This window comes from Corvus cornix, chromosome 18 (genome assembly GCF_000738735.6).
Source record: "Corvus cornix cornix isolate S_Up_H32 chromosome 18, ASM73873v5, whole genome shotgun sequence".
Lineage (NCBI taxonomy): Eukaryota > Metazoa > Chordata > Aves > Passeriformes > Corvidae > Corvus > Corvus cornix.
This window is the reverse complement of record NC_046347.1, coordinates 11,647,563-11,673,271: the sequence shown is the minus strand read 5'-3', so window position 1 is coordinate 11,673,271 and position 25,709 is coordinate 11,647,563. Positions and strand designations below refer to the sequence as shown.

The 25,709-nt window shown below is 53.0% G+C and overlaps 1 protein-coding gene across 1 annotated transcript in view; it reads left to right on the top strand.

The window, feature by feature from the left end:
- RPTOR (regulatory associated protein of MTOR complex 1) overlaps positions 1-25,709 on the top strand; it is a 102,824-nt gene that overhangs the window by 68,433 nt on the left and 8,682 nt on the right. Inside the window, 9 exon segments of the mRNA XM_039562061.1 lie at positions 2,815-2,933; positions 6,723-6,735; positions 6,738-6,825; positions 7,668-7,848; positions 8,697-8,807; positions 13,403-13,508; positions 15,248-15,362; positions 15,900-16,024; positions 17,235-17,339. Coding sequence (XP_039417995.1) covers positions 2,815-2,933; positions 6,723-6,735; positions 6,738-6,825; positions 7,668-7,848; positions 8,697-8,807; positions 13,403-13,508; positions 15,248-15,362; positions 15,900-16,024; positions 17,235-17,339 — 963 coding nt within the window.

The following is a 25,709-nucleotide window of genomic DNA, read 5'->3' as shown; positions in this document are numbered from 1 at the left end:
GCAGTGATTTTTACAGGGGATTGGAAGGAAACCCTGTCCCAGCCTGGCAAGTCAAAGTGAATAAATAAAGCCATCAGCAGTCGCGTTTGCATCCACTGAGGCTCTCCCTGGAGCTGCTGGAGCCCAGCCCGTCCTTGGGGCTCGCAGGTGAATTGAGCCCCACGTGTGCAGGGAAAATCAAACTCGGGACAAAGGCAGGCAATTTATTTTTGACATTCTTAGCAGAGAGGGATCATTTTGTAAACATGAGTCCACACTGCACGGGGCACTGAACTGGCTGGGAGTCGGTGTGACTAATTACAGAGCTGTCTGCTTCGATTAATGCCCGGCCCCTGCTCGGCTCCTGGTTTGCATCTCGGGGACAGTTTGGGCATTGGAGTCCTAAACGTGAAACTGAGCTGCTGCTCCTCCTGCCACCTCTGCTGCCCCCCTTATCCCAGGGACTGGAGCTCAGGCTCTGACAGGGAGCTGTGTCAGGTGTGTCACTGCTGCGTGACCAGCACTGACAGTGGGGCGGTGGCAGCGGGAAGGAGCAGCCTTGGGAGCACCAGCCCTGAGCCCCAAGTGCCTCTGTAGAAATTCCCTGTGTTCTCCTCAAAGGCTGCCAGGTGAAGGGGGAATTGCACTGGCATGGTTCTGCTTAAAATTTGGTTTTCCCTGACACCTAGATGTATAAAAAATGTCGTTGGGTTTCTTTCTCTGTGAACGAGGTGGTTATCAGAGCCCCTGGGAAATCTGCTGGATGCCCCCCTCGCTCTTCCTCCTCTCCCTTTCCTTTTACTCTCTTTTGAGGGCTTTAAAGAATTGAAGGCATCCAGATTTCCCTCTGGTCCTTATGTAACAGGCTGGAGTGTGGGAGGCAGAGCTCTGGGCACGGCTCTGGGCACACCTCAGACATTACCTGGCTGCTGCTTCACGAGCTGAGCCTTTTTTCCTCCCACACCTTGTAGCACTTTGCCTCTCTCCCTTCTTGTTCTTTATCCTTCCCCCCTCCAGTTTTTCTTTCCTTGGTAATAGAAGCTTCCAGGATTTAACATTGTTATATATTTACAGCCTTTGCAATTTATATTATTATATAAATATTATACAATATTACATAAATATATGTTTACAGCCTTTACAATTTACAGCCTTATAACCATTTACATTGTTAGAGGTTTTACAGCCTTGCCAGTGCCTAAAGGGGCTCCAGGAGAACTGGAGGGGGGATTTGCACAAGGGCCTGGAGTGCCAGGACAGGGAGAAATGGCTTCCTACTGCCAGAGGGCAGAGTTAGATGGGATACTGGGGAAGAAATTCTCCCCCTGTGAGGGTGGGGAGGCCCTGGAGGCTGTGGCTGCCCCTGGATCCCTGGAAGTGTTCAAGGCCAGGCTGGAATAACCTGGGACAGTGGAAGGTGTCCCTGCCCATGGCAGGGGGTGGAACTGGATGGGCTTTAAGGTGTCCCCCCCCAGCCCCAACCATTGTGGGATTCTCTGGTTTGTCAGGCCCTGGCTCTGGCCTGCCTGGGGAAGGTTGGGATCAGCCACAGGAGTCTGTGTGGGTCACCCCCAGCACATGAACAGCACGGTCCAGGTGGTCCCTTCATAAACACTTGTGAGATTTCCAGGTGCAAATTTAAGCAGACGTCACTTGGAACATCCTTTGGATGCCAGGTGAGAGAGGGAGAGGGCGAGACCCTTTGCAGAGGGGTGAGAGGGAGGAGCTGGGTTATGGGCATTGCCTTGGCCCTTTGCAGAGTGATTTGTCCCAGCGTGGGCACTTGGGGCACAGGAAGGTTCCCCTGGGCTGCCTGCGGGCTCCTGCAGCCTGTTGCAGCCCTCAGCCAGTGCTCAGAACTGCTCTGTCCCAGTCTGCTCTGGTTTAGGGGTCAGGTTTGGCTCTGCCAGGTGAGGAGCTGCTTGGTGACCAAGGAGCCCTTTCCTCCCAACTTTATATTTAGATGCCTCCAGAAACACGAGAGGAAAAGCAGTAACAGCTTGATCTGTCATTTACCACTGATTGTGACTCATCTGAAATCTCTGTTTTAGCTCCTTTTTTTTTGTTAGTGCAACCACTTTAACATTGTCCAAATGGCTGCACTCCCAGCCGGGGCGTTGCACGATCAGACACCGGCAGGGTTCGGAGGCAGAATAACAAATTCTCGCCCAAAAGCAGCAAAATAAAATGTTCACAGAATTTTGTCAGTTGTTGCAAATGCTTATTAATTTGATTTGTACTTTGAATCTGTCAGTCCCTTCCGCTGAAATACTGAACAGCTGATATGCTCATTAAATAACAAATTGGAGGAATTGATACAAATGTCAATAGGAAAGACTGAGCTGGACTTGCTGCTTCCCAAAGGCTCAACTCCTAAAGCTTTGCTTGAAACATTCAGTAAATTTGTAGAGTGTACAAAGGCCTGAACAATTCAATAAAAATAACCACAACAATGTGATGCAGTAACTGTGGGTTTATACCATTAAGTACTTCAGCTCAGGAAACCCGGACATTATCCACTTGGCCTTTCCAGGCGATTTGCTTCAGGAGCCTGGAAATGCAGGAGCTTGACTGGAGATGATTTAGGGAGTCTTTAATTTATTTTGCTTCCTCCCACTTTGATTTCACAAGCCCTTGCAGAGTTCACAGACAGGCAAAAGGGAGACAAAATGCCCACGTGCGGTGTTTTTGAGCTCCTCTCTTGATGTTCCCTGAGATGTCATCGGGTTGTTTGGAGTTCTAATGAATTTTCTCACATCAGATCAAAGAATTGGAGTTGATGGATTGTCATGTGCTGCAGGGCTTTGGGGTTTGTTGTGTTTTTTATTATTTTAGGTGTGAGCTTCAACAGTGTTTATACCCAAATTTGGAGAGTGCTCCTTCACCTGGCTGCCGACCCCTATCCCGACGTGTCCGACCTGGCTATGAAGGTTCTCAACAGCATTGCCTACAAGGTAGGTGCCTGTCCCTGCTCACCTGTGCCTGCCAGGTGTTTGGATGTGGATTTTTTCATGCTTAGACAAGGCTTAGGCAGACTGACCTGGATGGGTCCGTTGGAGGGCTCTGCCTTTTGCAGAAGGAGCTTTTAATGCTTCACGATGATAAAACTCTGCTCTGAAATCTCGATCAGGTAAAATGAATAAATGGGGGAGGGCCTGGGGTTGTTTTAGGGTATAAATTAGGTGCAGACCTCGGACAGTAGGTCTGGTTTAGAAGTCTACTTGTCTAGATCAGTCCCTGGGATAAACCTTAAGTATCCTTCATTAAATTATCCGTTTGCAAACTGATTTAGATAATGCAAGTGGGACTGGCCTGCAGACTGAAGCCACAACGGCTCTCCAACCCAGGTGAACTAGTACATGTGAGTCAGCATGCAGACCCCCTGCCACTCCTCACCCCAGCCCAGGCTGGGTGCCTAAACCTCCATCCTCATCCCATCTCATCCTGGGGGTGACAAGATGTCCCTGGAGGTGCCACCCCTGGGGCAGCACCTTCCCCCCGCCCGGGCCAGGCCACGCCAGGACATCTTCTCACCCCGCGCGTCCCCTGGCTGGGCACAGAAAGCTCTGTGTGAACCTTTCTGGCCACTCAAGCATCCAGACCATGAGCCATTGCAGTGGGAACTCTCTTACTGGGCCTTTCCAGGGAATAGTCCCAGATCCTCAGCCTGGGGCTGCGGAGCTGAGGCTGCAGTAAGAGATGCCAGCATTGTGCGCTGCCATCTTAATGCCTTAGAGATCTCTGCTTCGAAACCACATCTTCTCGTGAGACAATAGTGACTGACTTGAGCTCTGATTTGTTTGACGTGCACGTGCCAGTGAGTGGTAAGGGCTGGGTTTGGGACAGAGAATTCTCCTGGCAGTGGGGGCAGCAAGCTCAGCCCTTCCCTGGTGAGACAGGGGTACAACAAATGACAGGCTGGAGATGGCAAATGAGGGGAAGAAGGAAAGGAAAAGGTGGAAGATTTCCCTCTCTCTGCTCTAGATGCATGAAACTGTTTCAGTTCTGTGTTTGGAAGGCTCTCTGCAAAGTGGAATGTTGCTCCTACTGTTAAAAGGGATACAAAGAGGAACCAGATCTGGTTTCCTGCCTTAAATGTGTTTTCAGGAGTTGCTCCCTGGCCAGCAGAGAGGTGGATCGGTATCGATACTGGTATCGATACTGCTGTGCCAGCAAGAACTGTGATCATTCCGTTGTCATATCCCTAGGGAATGTTGTGACTGGTGGGAGGAATTCTATGTTGACTCTGACAAATTGGGGCCTGGCTGTGCTGGTGCTGACCCGAGTCCCAGAGCTCACGTGATGGGTCTCATGCATCTCACGCTGCGTGGCCGGGCCAGCTGCTCTGCCCCTGCTTCCTAAGGCAACAGCTCTTCCAGCGGCATTGGAAAACAGGAAGCATTCCCATTTACAAGGATTTTTATCTGGGGATGCTTCAGCGAACAAAACTGATTTGTTCTTCTTTGCCTTAGCCGTGAGATCCATGAGGAAAGTGTTCAGTCCCGGACTCGTGCCGCGGCTCGGGCGCTGCTGCACACGCCGGGGGCTTTGCTTTGGCCAGGACCACCTGCCTTGGGTGGCTTCTAACAAGGCTTTCTAACAGAAACAAAAAGCCCCAAAACACAAACCAGCCAAGCTGTTAACTGCCCACCACAGTGGGCTTTAAGGCTCAGATCCTGGCCTGGCCTTTACTGGTCCCGTTATGGCAGTGCCGTGAGCGGTGCTGCAGGACCACGGCCGAGCTCGAGGCTCTGCTGGGAGCTCAGGCAGGAGCTGGCCGGTGTCTAATGTAAATCAGTGACAATTAGATCTTTGCTAACTGTGTCCTGAGACCTTTCCTTGGTGCTGATGCAGCTTTGTTGGATGGAGGAGAGAGCGCTGGATGCTGCCGTGGGTGCTGCTCCTCCCCAGTGTGTGCAAGCACTGCCCACTGTGGGGGTTGAATTTTATCAGTGAACACAAACAAAAATTGTTTTTCTTGCTTAAACAAAAATACTGCTTCAGGTGATGTAAAACACTTGAATGTTCCAGGGGTTTAATATTTTGGTTTAATTACTGTAAAATTCAGGGACGGAGAGGCCTCATTTTGGAGCTGGGCCAGCTGAGGTTTTCTTCCATTGGCACAGCTGAGCAGAATGCTGCAGTCTGGGGGACCTGGCTGGGACTGGGGGCTTCAGTGGGAACAGCTGGGCAACCTGTCAATGGGCTTCCACCTCTGGAGAGCAGTGGGGGACTAAATAGTGCAGAACCATGGAATGGTCTGGGACATGAAACCCCCTCCAGTGCCACCCCTGCCATGGCAGGGACACCTTCCACTGTCCCAGGCTGCTCCAAGCCCCATGTCCAGCCTGGCCTTGGGCACTGCCAGGGATCCAGGGGCAGCCACAGCTGCTGTGGGCACCCTGTGCCAGGGCCTCACTGCCCTCACAGGGAAGAATTTCTACTCAATTCCTATCCAACCCAAACCCCCCTGGACACGTTCCTATGTCACTTGCTCCAGGTGGCCCTGCCATGCCAGGGGGATTGACCTGGATGATCTCCAGAGGTCCCTTCCACCCCCACTGTTCTGTGATTCTGTGATTGTTGTTATCAAATGAGACCAGACCGTCCTGCTCAGGTTTTTCACCGAGCCAGGGCTGTGGATCTGTTTCTCCGGAAGGGCTCCTGGCTCTGGGGCTGTGCTGGGTGTGAGCAGCCGGTGTGTGGGCTGCCCAGGCGTGCAGCCTTCCTGCAAGGAATCTGCTGCTGCTTCATTCCCCGGGCTCATTAGGCACTGCTGGGCCTCACCCAGGCTGCGGCTGGCTTGGGATTTATGTTTATGATGCAGATGGGGATGGTGCAGTTCTCCTTCCCGGCCTGAGCCTTGGAAAATGCCCAAACCTGCTTTGTGTGAGCACCAAAACAAACAGCAAGGACCCAGTGTTCAGTGTTGGCCTCTAGAGACTTTCTGAAATCAAAAAGTCTTAAAAGGAAAGTTTGCTTCAGCCCAGGTTGCTTTGTCCAGGTGTTTTTAATGGAAGGATGGAGGCTGAATCACAGAATCGCGGAATCCTTTAGGCTGGAAAAGCCCTCTGAGCCCATCCAGTCCAGCCATTCCCCCAGCACTGCCAAGGTCACCACTGGCCCATGTCCCCAAGTGCCACGTCCACATGGCTTTGAAATCCCTCCAGGGATGGGGACTCCACCACTGCCTTGTGCAGCTGTGCCAGGGCTGGACAATCTTTTTGGTGTAAGAAATTTTCCCCAATATCCAACCTAAACCTCCCCTGGCACAACTTGAGGCCATTTCCTCTTGTCCTGTTGTTCCGTGGGAGCAGAGCCCGACCCACCCTGGCTGCACGCTCCTGTCAGGGAGTTGTGCAGAGCCACAGGGTCCCCCCTGAGCCTCCTTTGCTCCAAGCTCAGAATGTGTGTGAGGGAAAGGCTGGTGGCTGTGGGGAGCCCTGGACAGCTGAGGGGACCCCAGCCTGTCCCCCTGTCCTGTGTTTGGGGTGCTGGGGTAGGTCCTGGCTGCAGCTGGCTCGGGGAAGGGCTGGTTGTTGCTCAGAGCCATTTCCCTGCAGGCAGCAAACGCACTCCCGGGTAAGTGTTTCTGCCTGACCAAGCAGTGAGAGCACCTCGTGTGTTGGGAGCAGCACAGGGGCTTTGTTTGACCCCTCACCCCATAGAGAGCTCCCTCCCTGCCCCGGGCTGGCCGTGCCGGGGCCGTGTCCGGCTGGTCAGGCTCCGTGTGTTCTCCCCAGGCCACGGTCAATGCCCGCCCCAGCGCATCCTGGACACCTCCTCGCTGACCCAGTCGGCCCCCGCCAGCCCCACCAACAAGGGGATGCACATCCACCAAGTGGGGTAAGTCCAGCCCGGCCTTCCAGCACCTTCTGTGGGTGGGGTGGGTGCTCCCTGCCCGGCCCCATCCTGGGGAACTGTGCCAGGGACAGGGAACGTGGCTCCTGGTGTCAGCAGGGGTGAGGAGTCCAGGAAGGAAAGCTCTGGGAATAGGGGGGGAGTTTCCTCCTGTTTTTCTTTAGGGCAGAGAGTAACAAGCCCCGCTGGGTATGTAAAGGTGAGCTGAAAGGAAGGGCTGGCTTTGGCTGCTTTTACCTTCCCTGAGCTGTGGTGCCCAAATTCCCATTGACGTCTGAGCTGGGTCTGCTGCACTTGGAGCTGATAAAATCCGGGGTTAACTGATTAGGCAAACACACCCTGCCTAAACTGCAGGGAGACTGAGAGTGGCGTGGGCAAAGCTGGGGGCTGAAAATGGGATTATTTCCCAAAGCTCCTCTCCAAGAGAAAACACCACACGTTAGATCTGCTGGTCCCATAACCAGTGTGCACCAGTAAAATTCCAAGTGGGAGCAGAGGGCCCAGTTTAAATTCAAATGGTTTGAAGCTTCAGTCCCCCCGTGGAAATGCAGTGCCTGGTCAGGGTGACTTAAGTCAGGCGTCACAGATTCCCAGAACGTTAAGGTTCATCCCCTCAGCCTGGAGTTGGCACAATCAGGGTTCACTCTTGGTTTGGGGTTGGTTTGGTCTTTGGAGGGGACGTGGGAACTGTGATGTTTCTGTAGAGGAGGCACTGCAGTGAAACACAAATCTTGTGAGAAAGAAACGAAGTAAAAATAACATAATTTACATGCAAAGGTCTCCTGTCCAGCGATACCCAAAGCCTGTCCCTCTGTTTTGTCCCTCAGAGGGTCCCCTCCAACCACGAGCACCAGCAGCTCCAGCCTGACCAACGAGGTGCCCAAGCAGCCGGTGAGCCGGGACCTGGCGTCCGTGCGCCCCAGCGTCACCAACGTGGGCGTCCAGTACACCCCCCACTCCCACCAGTTCCCCAGGACAAGGAAAATGTTTGACAAAGGCCCAGAACAGGTAAGGAGACCTCCCTGTCAGCTCTGACAGCTTCTCCCCACTGGGGTTTGTCCCGCATTCTGTTGGTTGTGGTTTATTTCTGTGCATCCCTCGTTTGCTTCCAGCTGCTGCTAATCCAGATTGGCTTCCTGAAACCAGCCAAATAAAAATTGATTAATTTATTTTATTCAGGATAAATCGTGTTTTATAGCTTTTGATAGGGCATTATTCACTGCTGCCACTAAGCGATGTGTCTAATCAGAGTCCATGGCTTACTCTTCTGTAAACATTTGTCTGCCTGAGCGATAACCCAGAGCCAGTCCCTGACCCTTGGGGGCTGCTCTCCAGCCTCAGCAGAGCAGGGACAAGGGACAGCTGTGACCACAAGGAGAAAGTGCTGCAGCCGCAGCAGCAACGCCTTCCCTTCTCATGGCTTTGGCAGCACCAACCTGGATCGTATTTCTGAAAGGCTGGCTGAAAGCTGAGGGAATGGAGCAGCTTTTCCCTTTTCCCGTGGGGTGTCCTGTGCTGTGTGACAGACACTCATCCACGTGCACCTTGGCATGAGCTGTGTCTGCATCCTGAGTCACCCTCGCTGCTCCCCACGCCACATCCTTGAGACACTGTGACAAAACTCCTCCTGGGACCTCCCTGTGGTGCCATGGGGCTGCTCCAGCCCTGATCCCTGCGCCTGAGGGAATGTGCACCTTTCCAAGAGTGACTGTAACACCTGATCCCAAAGCAGGGTGCATGGAGTTTCCTGTCCTGGGCAGTGTGTTGGAGGTTTTTTCTGCCTGGCTGGGTCAGCATGGGTGTCCTGGGGATGTCCCTGGCCCTGCAGGTGGGTAAGCCCTGTCCCCTCCCCGCAGACAGCCGATGACGCTGACGATGCCGTGGGACACAAGAGCTTCATCTCGGCCGCGGTGCAGACGGGGTTCTGCGACTGGAGCGCCAAGTACTTCGCCCAGCCCGTCATGAAGGTAACTCTGGGGGCCTGTGCTGGCCCCTGGGCTCGGCCCTGCCCTCCCTGCCCTTTCTCCCTTCCCTTTCCTGCAGTCTGGGGAGGCAAAGGGATGGATTTCCTTAGATCATGCTGCTCTGGGGAGCTGTGGGACCGCCTGTCAGTGAGAGGGAAGAAGTGACCAGAGGGAGCAGAAGGGTCAGTGAGGGTGGGACAGTGGGGTATGGCCAGGGACAGAGCCCAGGGGTGGAGCTCTGCTCCCCATGGAGCACAGTCCACAAAGAGCGTAGGCGTGAGGAGAGGTTCTGTATCCAGATCCCCCAGTTTTGCCTGGCTGCGCTGTAGAGTTGTTCCATCTGAAATGCTGTGCTTCTCTGCCTGTGGAAAATTTCATTGTAGCTAAAATTAATTGGTTTTTAAAATAAGTAAATGGAATAAGGAAGGCCCTTTTTTCCAGAAAGGGCAGTGAGAGGCTGGAGAAAGAGAGATGCTGTTTTCATTCTGACATTCCAGCTGAATCTCCTGGCTGTGGTAAAAGAGGCAGAGAAATGGTGGAGGGAGGCTGCCCTGGGGGAGGCCATGGTGTCCCAGAGGCAGCAGGACAGACCCTCTGCCTCACTGTCCTCAGGTGGGCTTTGGGAGCTGTGCTCTGCTTCCAGTGCAGACACCTTTGACTTACAGAGGACAAAGTGAGAGCGGCTGGATGCCCACAAGTGCCTGGGGGAAGCTTGGGGAGCATCATTGTTGGGTTTTAACATTTTTTTTTGTAAGTGTAAGAAGTTGTGCTATAGCAGAGAATAAGTGTTCTAATGACAAATCTGCATCCAGGTCTCTTCAGAAGTGACTTGTTTGGGTAACTAAATTATCTCCTGAAGTGAGAGAGAAACTGAAGCCTTGTTCCAGGAAAAACGCAAACCAGAGCTCTTAAGAGGTGGGCAAAGATCATCAGTGACTGGAAAGAGAAGCTGCTAAATTCCCAGAATGTTTTAGCTGTTAGATTCCCAGAATGTTTTAGCCAAAGCTCAGGTTTCACGTTTAAGTATGAAACAGGACAAGCAGTAAATCTCCCTCATTAAAGGAAACCTTCAGGTGCTCTGGGAGCCCAAACGGTGTCAGGACTTGGAGCTCCATCTCTTGGAGGGATTGCTGTGCCCGGCAGGGACGATGCCCAGGCTCCATTAATGCCTCTCCACAGCGGATGTTTGTGTCCATGAGATCGTGAGAATGAGGAAATTGTGTGGTTTTAGTGCTGCCTCATCCGGGAGTTGGGGCTGAGCCATCTCCACCACTCTCCTGGAATGTGCAAGTGTTGGGGTGAGGTAATTGCCCAAGTTTAAGGATATCAGAACAGGGCAGGCTCTTGATTTCCAGAGGGAATCAGCAGTGAAGTGTTTGCCTGACACTTCCTCAGCTGCTGTGAAATTCCCTTTCTGCTGAAAGCACTGAGTAATTCCTTAGGACACATCTGGGATGTGGGGCTGGGCTGCCTGGCCAAGCTTCAAGCAGGGCTTTTTCTCCTCAAGATGAGTTTCAGTGTCTTGATTCCAGACCAGAGCACAAGAGGAGGAAGATGATGTTTGAGCTCTTAGTTCTTATTAAAAGCATTTGTCTGCTCCTTAAGGAAAGCTCTTTCCAGGAAAGAGAGGTGTCTTTATTAATAAAATAAATCAGAGTAGGCAGCCAGGCACGGGCAGGGGCAGTGGGGACATGGGGAGCTCTTGGGGGGGTGGCTTTACTACTACTTCCTGCACATAAAATAGACTAAGTTGCTTTAGAGGAGGCAGTAAAAAACACAGAGCATTCCTGTGCTAGTTCACAGGAGCCAGGGAGGGGAGGCATGGAAATGGGGGTTTCCTGGAGCCCCAGAGTGCTCCGTGAGTCCCAGGGAGCAGGAGCAGGGCACAGCCCTGGCTCTGGCAGGAGCTCCCTGAGTGTCTTGGGCTGGGGATTGCCCCTGCCTGGGGCTGAGCTTCTGACCATGAGCTGTCCTCACCAGCCATGGGTGAAGCCTGAACAGAACCAAATCTGTGTTTTCTGACCAAAGGAGAGAATTGATTTCCCTGTTACTTCTGCAGAGCAGCTTTGAAAGGTCAAGGAGAGGGAGTTTTCTGCAGGGGTTATCCTGTCCTAACAGGGAATTACAGGTAACTGGGATTAGACTGGCTGTTGTGTGGAAGGCCCAGGGAGAAATCCCTCTGTGAGAACTTTCTCTGAGGTTTCTTGGCTGGAAATCAAGGCTGACAGCTCGGGTGCTGCCTGAGTTTCCATGGAGTCCCTGTTCCTGCAGTCCCTGCTCCTGCAGCGACAGGAACAGTCCTGGCTGGTGGCTGCTGCCTTTTGGGAGCTTCAGCCTCATGAAAAAGGCAGAGTAAAGTGTACCAAGTACTGACGGAAAAAGATGACATTGATGCTTAATTCCAGCCGTTTTTTCAGAGCTGTTGCCTGCCTTCATAAACAGGGAAAGACAAGACAACTGTTCCTGTAATGAATAAACATAAAATGGCTGTGAGTGCATCTTAGTCATATTTAATTTATGAATTTAGTTTTGCTTCATGGACCTTGCCCTGAGAATGCTTTCGCTGGAAAGACTGAGGGATTAATTTCCAGTGTAAATCAGGGGCTCCGTTTCAAGCCATCATTCCAGGTTTGATTTATTGATTATCTAATCAAATAAACGGAGAAGGAAAACGCTGCATTGTAAATTCTCCGTGTGCCAGGAAAAGCAGGTCCCTACCCCGGCTCTGATCTCTGCAAAAGCTTTTCCTCTTCCTGCAGTCCCTCGTGGCACGGGGCTGTTCTGGGAGCCACGGGGCGCAGGAAAGCCTCGGTGCCAGCTGTCAGGAAGTCCTGAGTCAAGGAGAGCGGGAGCCAGCATCTGTTACTGCCAGGGCTGGCAGAACATGCAGGCAGGAGCTGGGAAGGATCCTGGAAGGTGAGAATTACATAAGGAGCCCTTCCTGATAAATCCGTGCCGGAGCTGCTGCACTGTGCCTTGGCCCTTGGTCGAAGTCCTGGGAGAGGAGTGAGATCCTGCAACTGCTGCAGGAGTGGTAACCAGGGAAAGCTGGATTTACCTCTGGAGCCAAGTGCCAAGTCCTCCCTGCTTCTGTCCTGACACCCACTGCCACGGGGAGAGGGAGAAACGCAGGGCAGAGAAGGAAACCTCTGCTGGGAGGGCTCGGGTGCTCACTGGTTCCTGTCTGGTGGGAGCTGGAGCCCTGGGAAGCGCCGGCTTGTCATGGTCCCCATCCTGCAACTGGAGCGTGTCCGGGGCAGGGAGCAGAGCTGGGCTTCAGTTTTCATTGACCCTCCTGGCAGGATGGTCCCCAGAGCCCCACAGGGGTGGGTGTGGGGGCCAGGACAGCCTTTACCTGCATGCTCTAACTCTGCACTGGTGCTCCAAGGGCTCTTCCCTGCACTTGCTTTAATTTATTCCCAGCGAAGCTGGATTTTCATTAAGGTGTAGGTGTCATCTCTCCCCTCTCAAACTCCTTTGATGTATTTTAGCTCAGGTTTGTTTATTGCTTTTCATTAGGGGTCGTTTGTCATTGCCTTTCTAATAGGTGTTGTGCTGAAATAAAGTGCTGCGTTTTTTGCCAGGAGGAGAGGTGGAGGGTGGGCTTCTTATTTTTTATTTGTTTTAAAGAAGCAGAAGTCCAGCTTAGTAACAGCTGTTTTCCAAAGGATAGCATGGTTTGAAGGCAGTGTTTGTAACAGTGTCAGATGATTTAAGGACTTTCTTATTCAGGGGAGATAGGGTTTGTTTGTGGGGCATTTGTCTTCCTTCTCTAAGAGTTTCTCCTTTCTCCTTCGCCTGGCATCAAAGGTAGCTGGATCAGAATCCTGTAGCTCAGCTCCTTAACTGATCCAAGGATGGTTCTGGAGCAGGGGAGTATTGGATAATTTTTTAAGTATGAAAAATACTTCATATGTAGCTCCTGCCATGGCTTGGGGTGAGATCTTAGGAGTTTATTCCTTTTGATCCTGTGCTGTGACCAAGGGTGGGAATATACCCATGGTGGGAGCAGCACTGGGGCTGCTTCATCCCGGGCTGGAGCTGCTGATTCCCGACCTGGCCTCGTGCCTGGAGCACAGGTTTTGTGGGGAAGCCATGGAGTGCTGAAACCTGGAGCTGTGGGGTGTGAATAAATATCATCAAATGGCTCAGAGTGGCTGTGACTGCAGGGCCACGCTCCAGTTTTGGGGAGAATTTTGTGTATAATCAAAGCCAGGTGACACGGGGGCACCGTTTTCCAGAACAGGGAACCAAAACGGGCTGTTCCCGCCTGTAAATGGTGGTGGGAACCTGCGCATCCCAGGGATTTGGGAATGTAGCTGTGCCCTGCTCGGCCAGCAGCCCTTGATTAGCAAGGAAAGAAAGATTTCAGTGTGTTCTGAGCTGGCTGTACCAGGGCTGTGCTCCCTCTTTGATCTCAGGGTTGCTACGTGATGCTTCTCTGCTGAGGAGAGTTAGGAGAGAAATGTGTGTTGTACTGAGATCAGACCTGCAGTGTTCAGAGGGGACAGGAGCCACGGACACTGTATTAGCACCCAGCTAATTCCTGGAGTTCTGGTGGTCACTGGTTCTGCTTGTGTGGGTTCCTGTCCTGGCAGATCCCTGAGGAGCACGACCTGGAGAGCCAGATCCGCAAGGAGCGGGAGTGGCGCTTCCTGCGCAATGCCCGCGTCAGGAAACAGGCCCAGAAGATCATCCAGAAGGGTGAGTGGTTCCCTTTTCAGGACACTGAACTGTAAAACCCCAATTAGTGATGATCCCAATTAGCGATGACCCCGTGCAGCCGCTCCCACTGGTGCCTGTTCCCTCCCAGTGCAGGGCAGGCGATGCTGCTGCTGCTGCAGGTGTGAAACTGGTGCTCCCCCACCTTTCTGTTCTCAGCTGCTGGGCCTGGTCACCAGCTCAGGTTCTGCTTTTAAAGGGATGGAAGGTGGAATGCTGCAGGATAAACTCCAGAGCTGCAAGCTCAGGGTTTGATGTGGGACAGACATGGTCATGGCAGACCAGCCCTGGGGCTGCTGGACCTGTCCCCCCAGCTCAGGAGACACCTCAGTGATGTCTCTCACGTTCCCTGCTCTGCTGAGCTCTGTAAATTATTGTTCACTCCTTATATCCCATTTATTTGGAATATTTATGTGCATGGTGTGTGTGCTGCTCCCAGCGTGCCTCGGGTCCGTGCTGCGTCAGTGGGAGCTCCCCAGGAACCCGGGATTGCATCTTTTTAGGGCTCTCTGAGGCAGCTTTGGGCTGGAATTCTCTCAGCACAGGAATTTATTAGAATAAAGTGGAACCTAATGAAGCTTCCTGAGGAATTTGCATTCCTCAATTATCCCTGCCCGTGTGCCCTGAGCAGCAGAGGCTGGGGAGTCACAATTCCAGGAGCTCCTGGCATCGTTCCCGGGAGCAGGTCTGGGGATGGGGGCTGCTCCTCCCCAGGGATGCTTTTTGAGGCACACAGAGCTGGAAATCACAGTGTGCTGAAGGAGAAGTGCCCAGGGCTCAGCCCTGCCATTGGGAGGCTGCTCCTGTGAGTGCAGTGTGGAGCTTCATGCCGGGAAACTGCGGAATATCATCAACCAGAGAAACAGAGAAATGATCCTGGAGCCCAGGAGATGGCCTGGGAGATCTGTTGGAATACAAAGAAGGGGATTTTTCATGCTTGCCTGGAGAAGTTAAATCTCTTTCTAGACAGTGTTCATATTTGGTTGCTTAACCTGAGTGACTAAAATGCCACTATTCATTAAAAAAATAATGAAAATGTGAAATATTAAAAAGAATTAAAATAGACTTACAAGCTTTTAATGAAAATTAGATTCAATGGATGCATACTAAAACAAACTCGAGCTGAATGGATTTCTCCTGGGTTTAGGGGTTTGTGTGATGAATTCAGAGAGTGCCAAAACCCAGCAGTGTCAGGGGTCCCAACACTGTGAATAGCAAACTCCTTGGAAGACAAGATGGGAAAAGTCTTTACCCATCATTTTAAGGTCTCCGTGGAAAATACATTTTTCATTTGCAACTTAACCTAAAATTTAAGGGAACTGAAATGGAAGGTTAAATAAATAATCCACAAGCTACAGTGAAATGCTGCATTTTAAATTGAAAAAAAAGGCATTTTCGTATTTTATATTTTGAAGAAATAGTGTTGGTTTTTCCCTCAACACAAACTGGCATTTCCCTGGGTTTGGCTGTGCTTGTTGTCTGTGCTTGCCAGTGTGAAGGGTGGAGGATTTGTCACCGCAGTTCTTGGTTTGTACCTCAAGACCTGAGACAGCTGGGGGGCTTGAGAAGCTCCTGGAAGGAGAGAAGTGCTGGGGGTGTCCTGGTGAGAACTGGGGCAGGATGAGCAGGACGTGACTCGTGGCACTGGGAAGCTGGGGCTGTCCAAGCCCCATCCCTGGGGGACATCCCAGGTGTGAGCTGAGCTCCCTCCTGTCCCGCAGGCATTTCCCGGCTGGATGATCAGATCTTCCTCAACAGGAACCCGGGCGTCCCGTCCGTGGTGAAGTTCCACCCCTTCACCCCCTGCATCGCCGTGGCCGACAAGGACAGCATCTGGTGAGGGCTGGGGACCCGGGGTCACAGCAGGGACAGCATCTGGTGAGGGCTGGGGACCCTGGGTCACAGCAGGGACAGCATCTGGTGAGGGCTGGGGGCCCTGGGTCACAGCAGGGACAGCATCTGTGAGGGCTGGGGGCCCTGGGTCACAGCAGGGACAGCTGGGCCTCTGTCCTGGTTGTCTCTCAGAAGGTGGAGGTGTTGAAATCCTTCCCTGGGAGGGTGCCCAGAGCAGCTGTGGCTGCCCCTGGATCCCTGGCAGTGTCCAAGGCCAGGCTGGACATTGGGGCTTGGAGCAGCCTGGCACAGTGGGAGGTGTCCCTGCCATGGCAGGGGTGGCACTGGATGGGCTTTAAGGTCCTTCCAATCCAAACCATTCCATGATTCCCTGACATGTCATTAATCAAATGATGCCAAACTCCAAAGGAGAAACCCAGGCTGAGCCGATATCCATGAGGTACAATGGGGTAACGAGTGCCTCTCTTTACAGCTTGCACAGAGAACTGAAAACTCACGTGCTATTTCTTCCTCCTACAGTTTTTGGGACTGGGAGAAAGGGGAAAAGCTGGACTATTTCCACAACGGGAACCCTCGGTACACCCGGATCACAGCCATGGAGTACCTGAATGGCCAGGACTGCTCCCTGCTGCTCACTGCCACAGGTAAAGGACACATTGTCCCACCAGTGGGGCCAGGACGGGGGGGTCTTGGCAGAATTCCAGTCCAGGTGAGCGTTCTGGACCTTGTTGTGTCCCCTCCACGGATTGGTCCCAGCCTGACTCTTCCCTCCCTGCCCCTCCCTGCCTGGTCTCAGCTCAGGAGGCCATTTCCAGGATCAACTTGCAAATTCTTCCTGGCACTACTGAAATCTCTCAAATAGGGACTGCAAAGACTTTCCAAGGTCTGACCAGTCCAACTCTTGCTGAAGCCCTTCCCAGCTGAGTCTTTGCTTGTCATTGCGAGGTCGTGGTCACCTCCTCCTGTGGCACACCTGGAGGAAGGTGATTTTAGTTGGTTCAAGCTGCTGGCCAGAGCTGAAACTGTGCAGCAACCAAAAGACAACTCCACTTCTGTTCCTTGTGCTGTGTCCACATGGAGCAGGCAGGGCTCAGCTTCAGCACCGAACTTCTCAGGTGGTTCTGAGTTCCTCTCTAGCCCATATCTCACCTGAGCAGCTCTCCAGTTGCATCGAGGGGGTTGCATGAGGAGATCTTGCCCAGTCTTTGGTCTGTAAAGCTGTGAGTCAGATCTGCTGCTCTCCCAAGGAACCATTCCAAACCTGGCACTCAGAGTGTTTTCAACAGCTTCTCCAACTTCCTGCTCAACTGTACAGGTTGGCTGTAATTAAGGGAGGGGGAAGGGCAGCTGAGAGGGCCTTTAGGACATATTTCTTTCAATTTATCGATTCTTAGCACAGAAGTTTCACAGATGGGAAACAAATTGAAAAAAATACACAATGTTCTTGAAAGATTTGCTGCTGATGGGCTGGGCCTCACTGCTGCTGCTTCTGTGGGGCTGTTTCGTGTTGAGTGGGTACTTGTGTGGCTCTCGGCACCAATCGTGAGGAGGACAGAGATGAATCCTGGAGAAAATGAATGTCAGGGAAATGGAGAGACATTGAATGTCAGGTGTTATTCAGGGGAGGAGAAAAGCTCTTCCAGAACAGCTCCAGTAGAACAAAGCTTTAGGTTTCTTGGATGTAAATTAGAGAGGAAAAACAACTCCCAACAAAAAGTGTTCAAAGCGATACCCTGAGTTTTGGGGTCTGTGTGACTTCAGTTCTGCTTCTCCTCTTGTTCCTCGTGCACAAGGAACTGTGGGAGCTGCACCAGCAGTGACTTTGCTTTGTGTTCTTTCTCTGTGCTCCCCAAGACGATGGTGCCATCAGAGTGTGGAAGAACTTTGCAGACCTGGAGAAGAACCCAGAGATGGTGACAGCCTGGCAGGGGCTGTCAGACATGCTGCCAACCACACGAGGTGGGTCCCACTGAGGTTTCTGGGGGGGGAAGGTGAAAATCAGCCTTTGTGCAGCTTTGCATGTGGCACCCGTGACCTCCTTTAGCCCCAGCTCCAGTTTTGGCACTTCTCTTCCCTGTTTATTGTGGGTCGGGAGGTGGCAAAGGAACGTGTGGTCTAAATCTGGCACATGCAGAAGGACAGCACAGTGAGACATTGGCCTGCTTGGAGTTTTAGGAAAACTGGGCAGAAAAGGGTGTAAAAAGGAGCCTTGGCATCCAGCCACACATGGGATGAAGCCAGAAAACCAGTTTGTGTAACCCTGAAATCTGTTTCAGGACATTACGGGAGGTTTTAGGACTTTACAGGAGGTTTTAGGATATTAAAGGAGATTTTACAACATTCCAGGAGGTGGATGTTCCATCCTTCCCAGACCCCATCAGGTACTAATGCTCTAATGGCAATTCTCCGTCACTTGAATATTTTTAATCAAGGCTCCAGGTTTTTCTGTGCGTGCTGTGGTTCAATCAGCACTTTGTGGGATTGATGGAGGAAGTGCTGGATGAGGCTGCCTGGCCCATGCTGTGCAGGAGGTCAGATGAGATGACCATCATCATTCATCCTGACCTTAAAAGCTGACAGTTCTCATTTCTGAGCTGATGTGGTTCATCCCAGGAGCCTGACACAGCTCTTTCAGCTATTCATTGGATTTTCCTGGGGCTGCCTTGCGTGTGTTGTTTTTCCCTTAACACGTCCCTGTTTCTCTCAGGGAAGAGGAGCTGTGTTTGAGGCACTCGAGGCTCTGCCTCGCTGAGGGCAGTGCCCAGAGCTGATGAGGAGCTGCTGCAAGTTCGGAGCCTGCTGTGCAAATGGCAGAACCTGCCCTTTCACAGTGGCAGCAGGAGCAGGAGGGGCTGCTGTGAGCAGCTCTGCTCGGGCACAACGTGCCCAGGAGTCGTGACAGGTTGCCCTTTGTGGTGTCATTCTGTAGTTCTGTGCTGACAAACCCCAGCTTTCCTGGCTGCTGGCTGATGTTTCCCATCCTTGGATTCAGGATGTTGTTTTTTGGTGCTGGGAATGCCCCCGGGCTGCCCTGGCCGTGCCTCTGATCCTGGGCAGGGAGGATGCTGACCCTGGAACTCCCTCAGCCCAGTCCCATTGTCCTGCCTTCCCTTCCATGTGCACTGTGCCAGGGCAGAGCCTGTGCTGGTTGTGCCTCACTCTGGACAGGATTTAACACCCAGAAAGGATTGTCAGGGTCTGACACTGCAGAACAGGCTCAGATGAGAGAGCTCTGAGAGCTGCATGGTTGCACCTGCCAAAACAGGACTGGGGAAACTTTTAAATCTGTTCTTTTTTGGATTGGGGTTTTTTTTTTTCCCTTGGCTTTTTCTTTCCCTTATGGACTGAAGCAGTCTGGGGCCCGTTTTCTTTGGTGTCCACCTTCCCAGCAGATTGGGCAGAAGAGAAGGACAGATCTGTTTGTGGAGAGAGAAATAAATGTAGCCACTTCAAAAGAGCTAAGTGGAGCAAGTCCCCGTGGAGATGAGAGTCTTCAGAGTCATCTGCTGCCAAGACCACAGCTGTGGTCCAGCACTGGCTCAGGAAACTGAGGATGCATCTTTGAAGCTGCAGAGCTCAGGAGTTTTACTGGAGTTTGTTTGCTCCCACTATTGATTTCCTTCCCTCTTCTCCCAGCTTTTCCCCTGTGTCACAATGTCACACTCACCTCTGAATTGCTCTCGAGAGCAGCCAGAACATGACTTTCCTGGGCCATTTGCCCCCTTGGAAAAGGGGAGAGGAATATGTAACACCTAAATACATCCTTTGGAAGCTTGAAAAGCAGCCCTGGGTTGTCTGAGCGATGGGAGATGGACAGTGGCACACCCAGGGGCTGCCTGAGAGGCCGAGCAGCCCGGGGCAGGCACAGAACTTTCACACATTTCCACTGGGAGGTCAGATCTGGGCTGGCACAGCCGGGTTGGGGCTCAGCTTGGCCCCAGCTCGTTGCTCTGAGGAGCTGACTCGGGGTAGGTGGGTCTGGATTTCGGCACTGGGCCCCCTCTTTGTTCTGTGTGACGTGTTTTGCTTCTGATCTTGTTTAGAACTGATGCACCAAGAAGAAATTCCCTTGCAATGAGAATCAGTGTGTTGAAAGCAGGATTGGTCCCTGTGTGAGGCGGGGGCTGGGAACCTCCAGCGTGAGAGGTGGAGGGAGCCGAGGGAAAGGCACAGCTCCTGAGCCTCCTGGGATTTCCAGGAGGGGGAAACGCAGCATTTTCTCTTGAGCAGCGTAGGAAGAACATTGTCCTGACGTGCTCTGGAGCTGTGCTTTCGCAGCAGGAGACTTTGGGAATTCAGGCAATTTCCATAGAAAAGGATGTTTGCAGGCTGTGGAGCAGCACAGGGACCGTGGCCTGGTGCGAGCTCTCGCACAGCAGCACAAGCAGATGTGCCACAGCAGTGTGGTGTCTCTGGGACAAGGGAACAGCCACAGCTCCGTGGGCAGAGTGGCTTTGTCCTTGAAAGCAGCACGGTTCTGGAATTTGGGAAAATGCCCAAGTGTGCCCAGCTGGCTCAGGATGACCAAGTGCCAGCTGTTCCCCCCCAGCTCCTGGAGTGCTCCCAGCAGATTCCTGCAGGGTTTTCCTTCTCCAGCCTGTGAAGGGACCCAGGAGATGATTTCTGAAGGGCTTGCCTGGGTCCCTTCTTGAGCACCTGGAGCTCCCTGTGCAGGAGAGGATGGGCAGGCCCTGGCACAGGGTGCCCAGAGCAGCTGTGGCTGCCCCTGGATCCCTGGCAGTGCCCAAGGCCAGGCTGGACATTGGGGCTTGGAGCAGCCTGGGACAGTGGGAGGTGTCCCTGCCCATGGCAGGGGTGGCACTGGATGGGCTTTAGGGTCCCTTCCAACCCAAACCTCTCTGGGATTGCATTTCATGATTGTGTGATTCTCCAGGGTGAGCTGTGGTGCCTCTCGCCCCTTTGCTGCTCTGCTCCCATTGTCTGGGGGTTTCGTGGCAAATCCAGTCCATGTCTGAGGGGAACTCCCCGTTCAGGAGCTCTGCAAAGGGAGCCCCCATGAGCTGTCTGCACTCCGGGGGTGCTGGTTCCCTGTCTGCCCTCCCAGAAACCCTGACCTCCCATGGCAGGAGCCCCCTGCTCCCACGGGTTGCTGCAGATCCCAGGAGCTACTCGCCTTTCCGTCTGTCTCTCCTCGATGTGCTGGAGAGCAGGGCCCAGCTGAGGCAGAGGATGGCTCCTTGTTCCTGCCGAGCTGTCAGCTCTGTGCTGCTGTCAGCCAGCCAGAGCCTGGCTCCACGCACAGGCTGCTGGCTTCCCAGGAATGCTGTGCTGGAGTGGGTGAGGGAGGCCTGTGCTGCTCTGGGTGCTGCTGCTTCTCGTTCGTGTTCTTCAATCTGAGAACAATTTTCTTCAATTTTCTAGTCCTTGTTTTAAGCTGGTTTTTGCTCTGGCTGACCACTCACCCCGAGCACCAACCCCTGCTCCCTGTCTCCTCACAGGTCTGGCCCGAAGGGTGTCCATCTATCTGGACAGAAGCAAGCAGGGAGGTGAGTGCTGTTCCTGTTCCCTGCTGGGGGGGTGGGCAGGAGCTCCTTGGCCGCCTCTGGGGGTTGCTTGGGGTTTTGGCGTGGCTGGATGAGTGCTGGGTGCCTGTGGTTCCCAGGAAGCTTCGCTTCCACCTCTGCCATGCCCTGCCTTGTGTCTGTGTCCAGGACAGCCCTGAGGGAGGCAGGGAGGAATCTGTGCTCCCTGAGCAGGCACAGGGATAAGGGATAAGGGAATCTTCATGTCAGCCTCTCTGAGCTCCCTCAGCCACAGGAGGTGTGGGGGGATTTGGGAGTCTCTCTTTTCCATGGAGGTTTCAAAGCATCCCTGGATAGAAGTGTTTGAGATGGGAACCACCATAAAGCTGTTGTGGGTTTGGCTGGGGTTTATTTGGAACACACCTGGGCTGTAAAGGTCCTGTGGAAAGGAGATGCTGAGGAGCCTTTCCCAGGAACCTCAGAACTGTGGACCCTTGGCAGAGATCAGCCAAAAAGGAAAGAGGGGAAATTTAGGTTGGATCTGTGGAAGAAATCCTTCCCTATGAGGGTGGGCAGGCCCTGGCACAGGGTGCCCACAGCAGCTGTGGCTGCCCCTGGATCCCTGGCAGTGTCCAAGGCCAGGCTGGACACAGGCTTGGAGCCACCTGGGATAGGGGAAGGTGTCCCTGCCCATGGCAGGGGTGGAATAGGATGAGCTGTGCCCCACCCAAACCCCTCTGGGATTCTGGGACTCTAATAATGTCACAAATTCCACTCTGTCACGTGGAGGGAAGGTGAAGGAAGTCCCCAGCCTTCACCCACAGAGGCTGTGCAGGGTCTGCATGGCTCTGGATCCTGACCCCCTTTCCCAAGGGAGCAGGTGGTGGATGTGTCAGGGCATCCCGGGGATCCATCCGGGGCTGCTCGTGGTGACATCGTCACCTCAGGATGTGCCTCAATTATTGATATTTGCTGACTGATCGGAGCTGGCTGTGTCTGTATTGATTAATCACCCCGGCTCTTGGCGGGGGCTGATTCAGAGCTCGTTAGTGGAGTTCAGCAAATCTCTGCAGCTGTGGGAGCTGGGGCAGGACTGAGCAGAGCTGATGTGTGGCTGGCTCCGAAATCCCCCAGCAAAGGCTAAAATTAGCAGGACTTGGCTGCAGGGAATCTCCCGCTCAGTGAGCCGGGCAGGGAGCAGTTTGAGGGAATGCCGGAGCCGGATCGATGCCGCTGCTGCCAGGCCATGGCAGCCCCAGCTCACGGGCAGGGCAGCGCCATAAAAGCCTTCTCCAGCTGCATCTGGTGGCACAGGCAGCACAAGCATTCCCCCTTCTCTCTGAGGAACTGTAAAAATGTATGGAATTAGTGCTCTCCTGACAGCAAAGTACCTCAGCAATGTTTAGATATTGCCCTGCCCCTGGAAGTGTCCCAGGTTGGATGGGGCCTGGAGCAGGGGGACAGCTCCAACCTGCACCAGGAGCTGGTCAAGGGATCAGACTCAGGCTCATCCTGGAGACCAAGGGGCAGAGGGAATGGCAGGGAAGTTTCCCACATCTCCCAGGAGTCCACATCATGCCTTTCAGGAGTGGGGATTTCGGGGGGAGCGACACAGTTCTGGGCAGATTATTTTATGGCAATAAAATCATTGGAGAAATCGCAGCTCCAGGGGTTTGTGTTCTTTTAATTGAATTCCCAGCATCCCAGCTCCTGCTGTCCCTCACTGAGGAGTCCTTGGCAGGAGGAGGGTGACACTTTTTGAGAGGATGTTGTAGAAATTAATGATGAGTGAGGTCATCCAACCCTCCCACTGCTTCCTGGAAATTAAAGCAGGGATGTGCTTCACTGCCCAGCCAGGAGGGCCCCTGATTAAAAAATGATCAGTCAGAACCCAGGATGCTTTTATACTTTGTTCCATGTAGGTATTCCTGATTCCACTGAAATGCCAAGGACAGAGCGGCCACGTTCCCGTGACGTTACAGGGGAGCGCAGCTGCTTTCACCACATTAGTACTGGAATTTATCCATGGAACTGTCCCATCCAGGCAAATATCTCTGGCTCAGGGGCAGTCCTGGGGGAACAGCCATGGGAAGTTCCACCTTCAGGAACAGCTGTTGGTGTGTGTAAACTCAGCCATACACAACTGCCAGTGCTGGCTTTAAAAGACTCAGAAACAAACAAAAAACCCCAAACCAAGAAACAACAACATCTCCACCACAGACATTTAAAAAATTCCTTTCCCTGAGCTGTGGAAGATTTGTTGCTCATTATCTAAGAACATAATATTCCTGTGGGGAAGATTGTGCTCGTAGCTCCTGATGCATTGCAGCAGTGCAGGGCTGGTTTCTGCAGCTCGTGGGTTCTGGGAGCACCAGGATTCCACCAGTGGCCTGTGTCAGGGGCTGCGACAGCACTGGCCCTGTTTGGTCCTGTAAGGAGGTGTGAGGGTGCCAGCTCAGAGCCAGCTCCGGGGCTGGGCAGGTGCTCAGAGCAGCACCTGTGGGCAGGAGAGGCTGAGGAGCAGCTCAGGTGCCAAGCCCAGGAGCCAAGGCCCGGTGGGTGGGCTGCAGGCTCAGTTGTAACATCCTGGAGTAGGACCTCTGTTAATTAAAAAGGAAATGATCATTAGTATTCAATCCCACGTTCGCTCCTCATCCCAAAATACTATGAATTGAGCATGGAAACATGAGCCAATCCTGTATCATCTCTGCCATGCAAACCTTTGCTTGTACATAGAAATAGTTCAGCTATTTCTGTCTCGTTCCATACTGTGAGTGCCAGCTCTGGATGGAACATTTCACAGTCGGAGGAAGCTTTCCTTCCCCTCACACACTTCCAAGTGACTGACATTTCTGTACAAGGGCTTTTCTTCTCTTCAGACAGGTTGGAGTTCTGGTTCAGCGTTCCCAGTTGTGTTCCCTTTTTGGTCAGGGCATGACTGGGGTGCAGCGGGAGCAGAGCCCCAGCCCAGGGCTCAGCACGGGCACCTCTGCAGCCTCCAGGCAGATCCTTGCTTTGGGATGATCCTGCTCTTCTCTCTTCCAGGGAGCAGCAGTTATCACTGAGCTGGACTATTTAGGTTTTAATAAGAAAGGCAGGAGGTGCAGGATCTCGAGCCACACCATACCCAGCATCATCCCTGGAAGTGTCCAGGGCCACGTTGGGGTAGTGGAAGGTGTCCTTGCCCATGGCGCAGGGGTGGAATGAGATGACCTTTAAGGTCCCTCCCAACCCAAACCATTCCAGGATTCCATGACCATCTCCCTCCTTTCTCTCCAGCCTGGTTGGAGGTGAGCCCGTGTCCTTTCCATCTGCTTGTCTCTCATGGGAATCTCTGTGCAATCCCTCTGGAGCGTCTCCCCTCAATGAGACTTTCCCTGCCCTTCGAGATGGCATTGCTGAATATCCTCAGTGACAGACGTGGCACACCAAGAGAGGCACCAAAAATGCCACCTCTGTCCCCAAACTCCCCTTCCCTGTCCCCCTGCACAGAGCAGCCCCTGGAACCGCAGCTGGGCAGGATTTGGTGCTGATCAGACAGAAACCTTGTCTTCAAACTGGGGAATGTTCCTGGGAAATTGGGAGCTTTGGATCTGCCTCGGAGCTCTTTGCCTGTTGAGCTCCATCAGGGGTGGTAATGGCCAGATCCATCTCAGCTGCCGGGTTTCTCCTGTCACATGGGCCGTAAACAGATGACAAATGCAAACACTTGAGTGGTGTTTATCATCTCCATCACTGCCTGCTTGCTTGCCTGGGCTCTCCAGCCCTGCGAGCTGCCAGGCAATCTGAAGGAACAATCCATTTGCCTAAAGACAAAGATCCAAGCTCCCAGATCAGCCCAGAGTCCCGAATTTCCTGCGGTGAGGTGAGGGACTGTCAATAAACAACAGCAACCTCCTCCATGGATGTGGCAAGATCAGGAGTCAGCTCGGATGTGATGCTTAGGAAGGGGAGAGGGGCAGAATGTTTTCTCTGAAGCTGTGCAAAACAAGGTCATTCTGTCATGCTGGAGGAGAACTCAGTGTTCGTAGACATGTCTGCTGCTTCCTTTGTGCTTTGTAACCATGGATGTTCTGGTACAAGGTACTTGTGGCACTTTGGTGACAAAAGAGCATATTGGGGCAGGCTTAAATTTCCTGCTGGGGATAATTCCTGGCAGTAAATCCAGACAAATGCACGTTTTTACCTTGTGGACAAGCACGTTGTGGAGTGGAGACACGGGGATGGTGCTGAAGGCACTGAGTGCTCGGGGCAGGAGCTGCAGTCCTGATGCATTGCAGAGGGTTCTGACTCCAGTTGTGTGGTTATGAAACACTGCTCAGCACCAGAGACTCGCTTTGGCACAGAGGAGAGGGTGGACAACTGCTCTGGGAGGCAGGGATGCTGCTGTTGAGGCAGGAATTCTGCTCTGAGAGGCAGGAATGCTGCAAGGAAAGGCAGGGATGCTGCTGCTGCCTCTGCCCTGCTCGAGGGGCTGGAAACAGACACCAAGCCTGGAGTTCTTCTCTGGTTCCCTCCTGTGGTGCTCCCGGAGTTTTTTGTTTGTGTTTTTAATGCAGCGTGGATGGGATGCTGTCCTGGACTTCCCCTGGAGATTGATCTGTGCCCTCAGGGATGAGGAGCAAAAGCTCCTTGTGAGGGTGTTTGAGCTGTTGTCACTGCAGGGTGTCCCCCTCCTTACCAGTCTGTGCAGCAAACTGGTTTGTGCTCCCACCAGCTGTTAAATTCACTCTACTGCAGCCCTGATTTGGCTGTTCCTTTTTCAGGAACCTCTCCCACATCTTTCTGACAGAACAAGGAGTCAGTCCAGGAGCTCTCAGGTCGTGCTGTGTGAGGTGGCACCAGC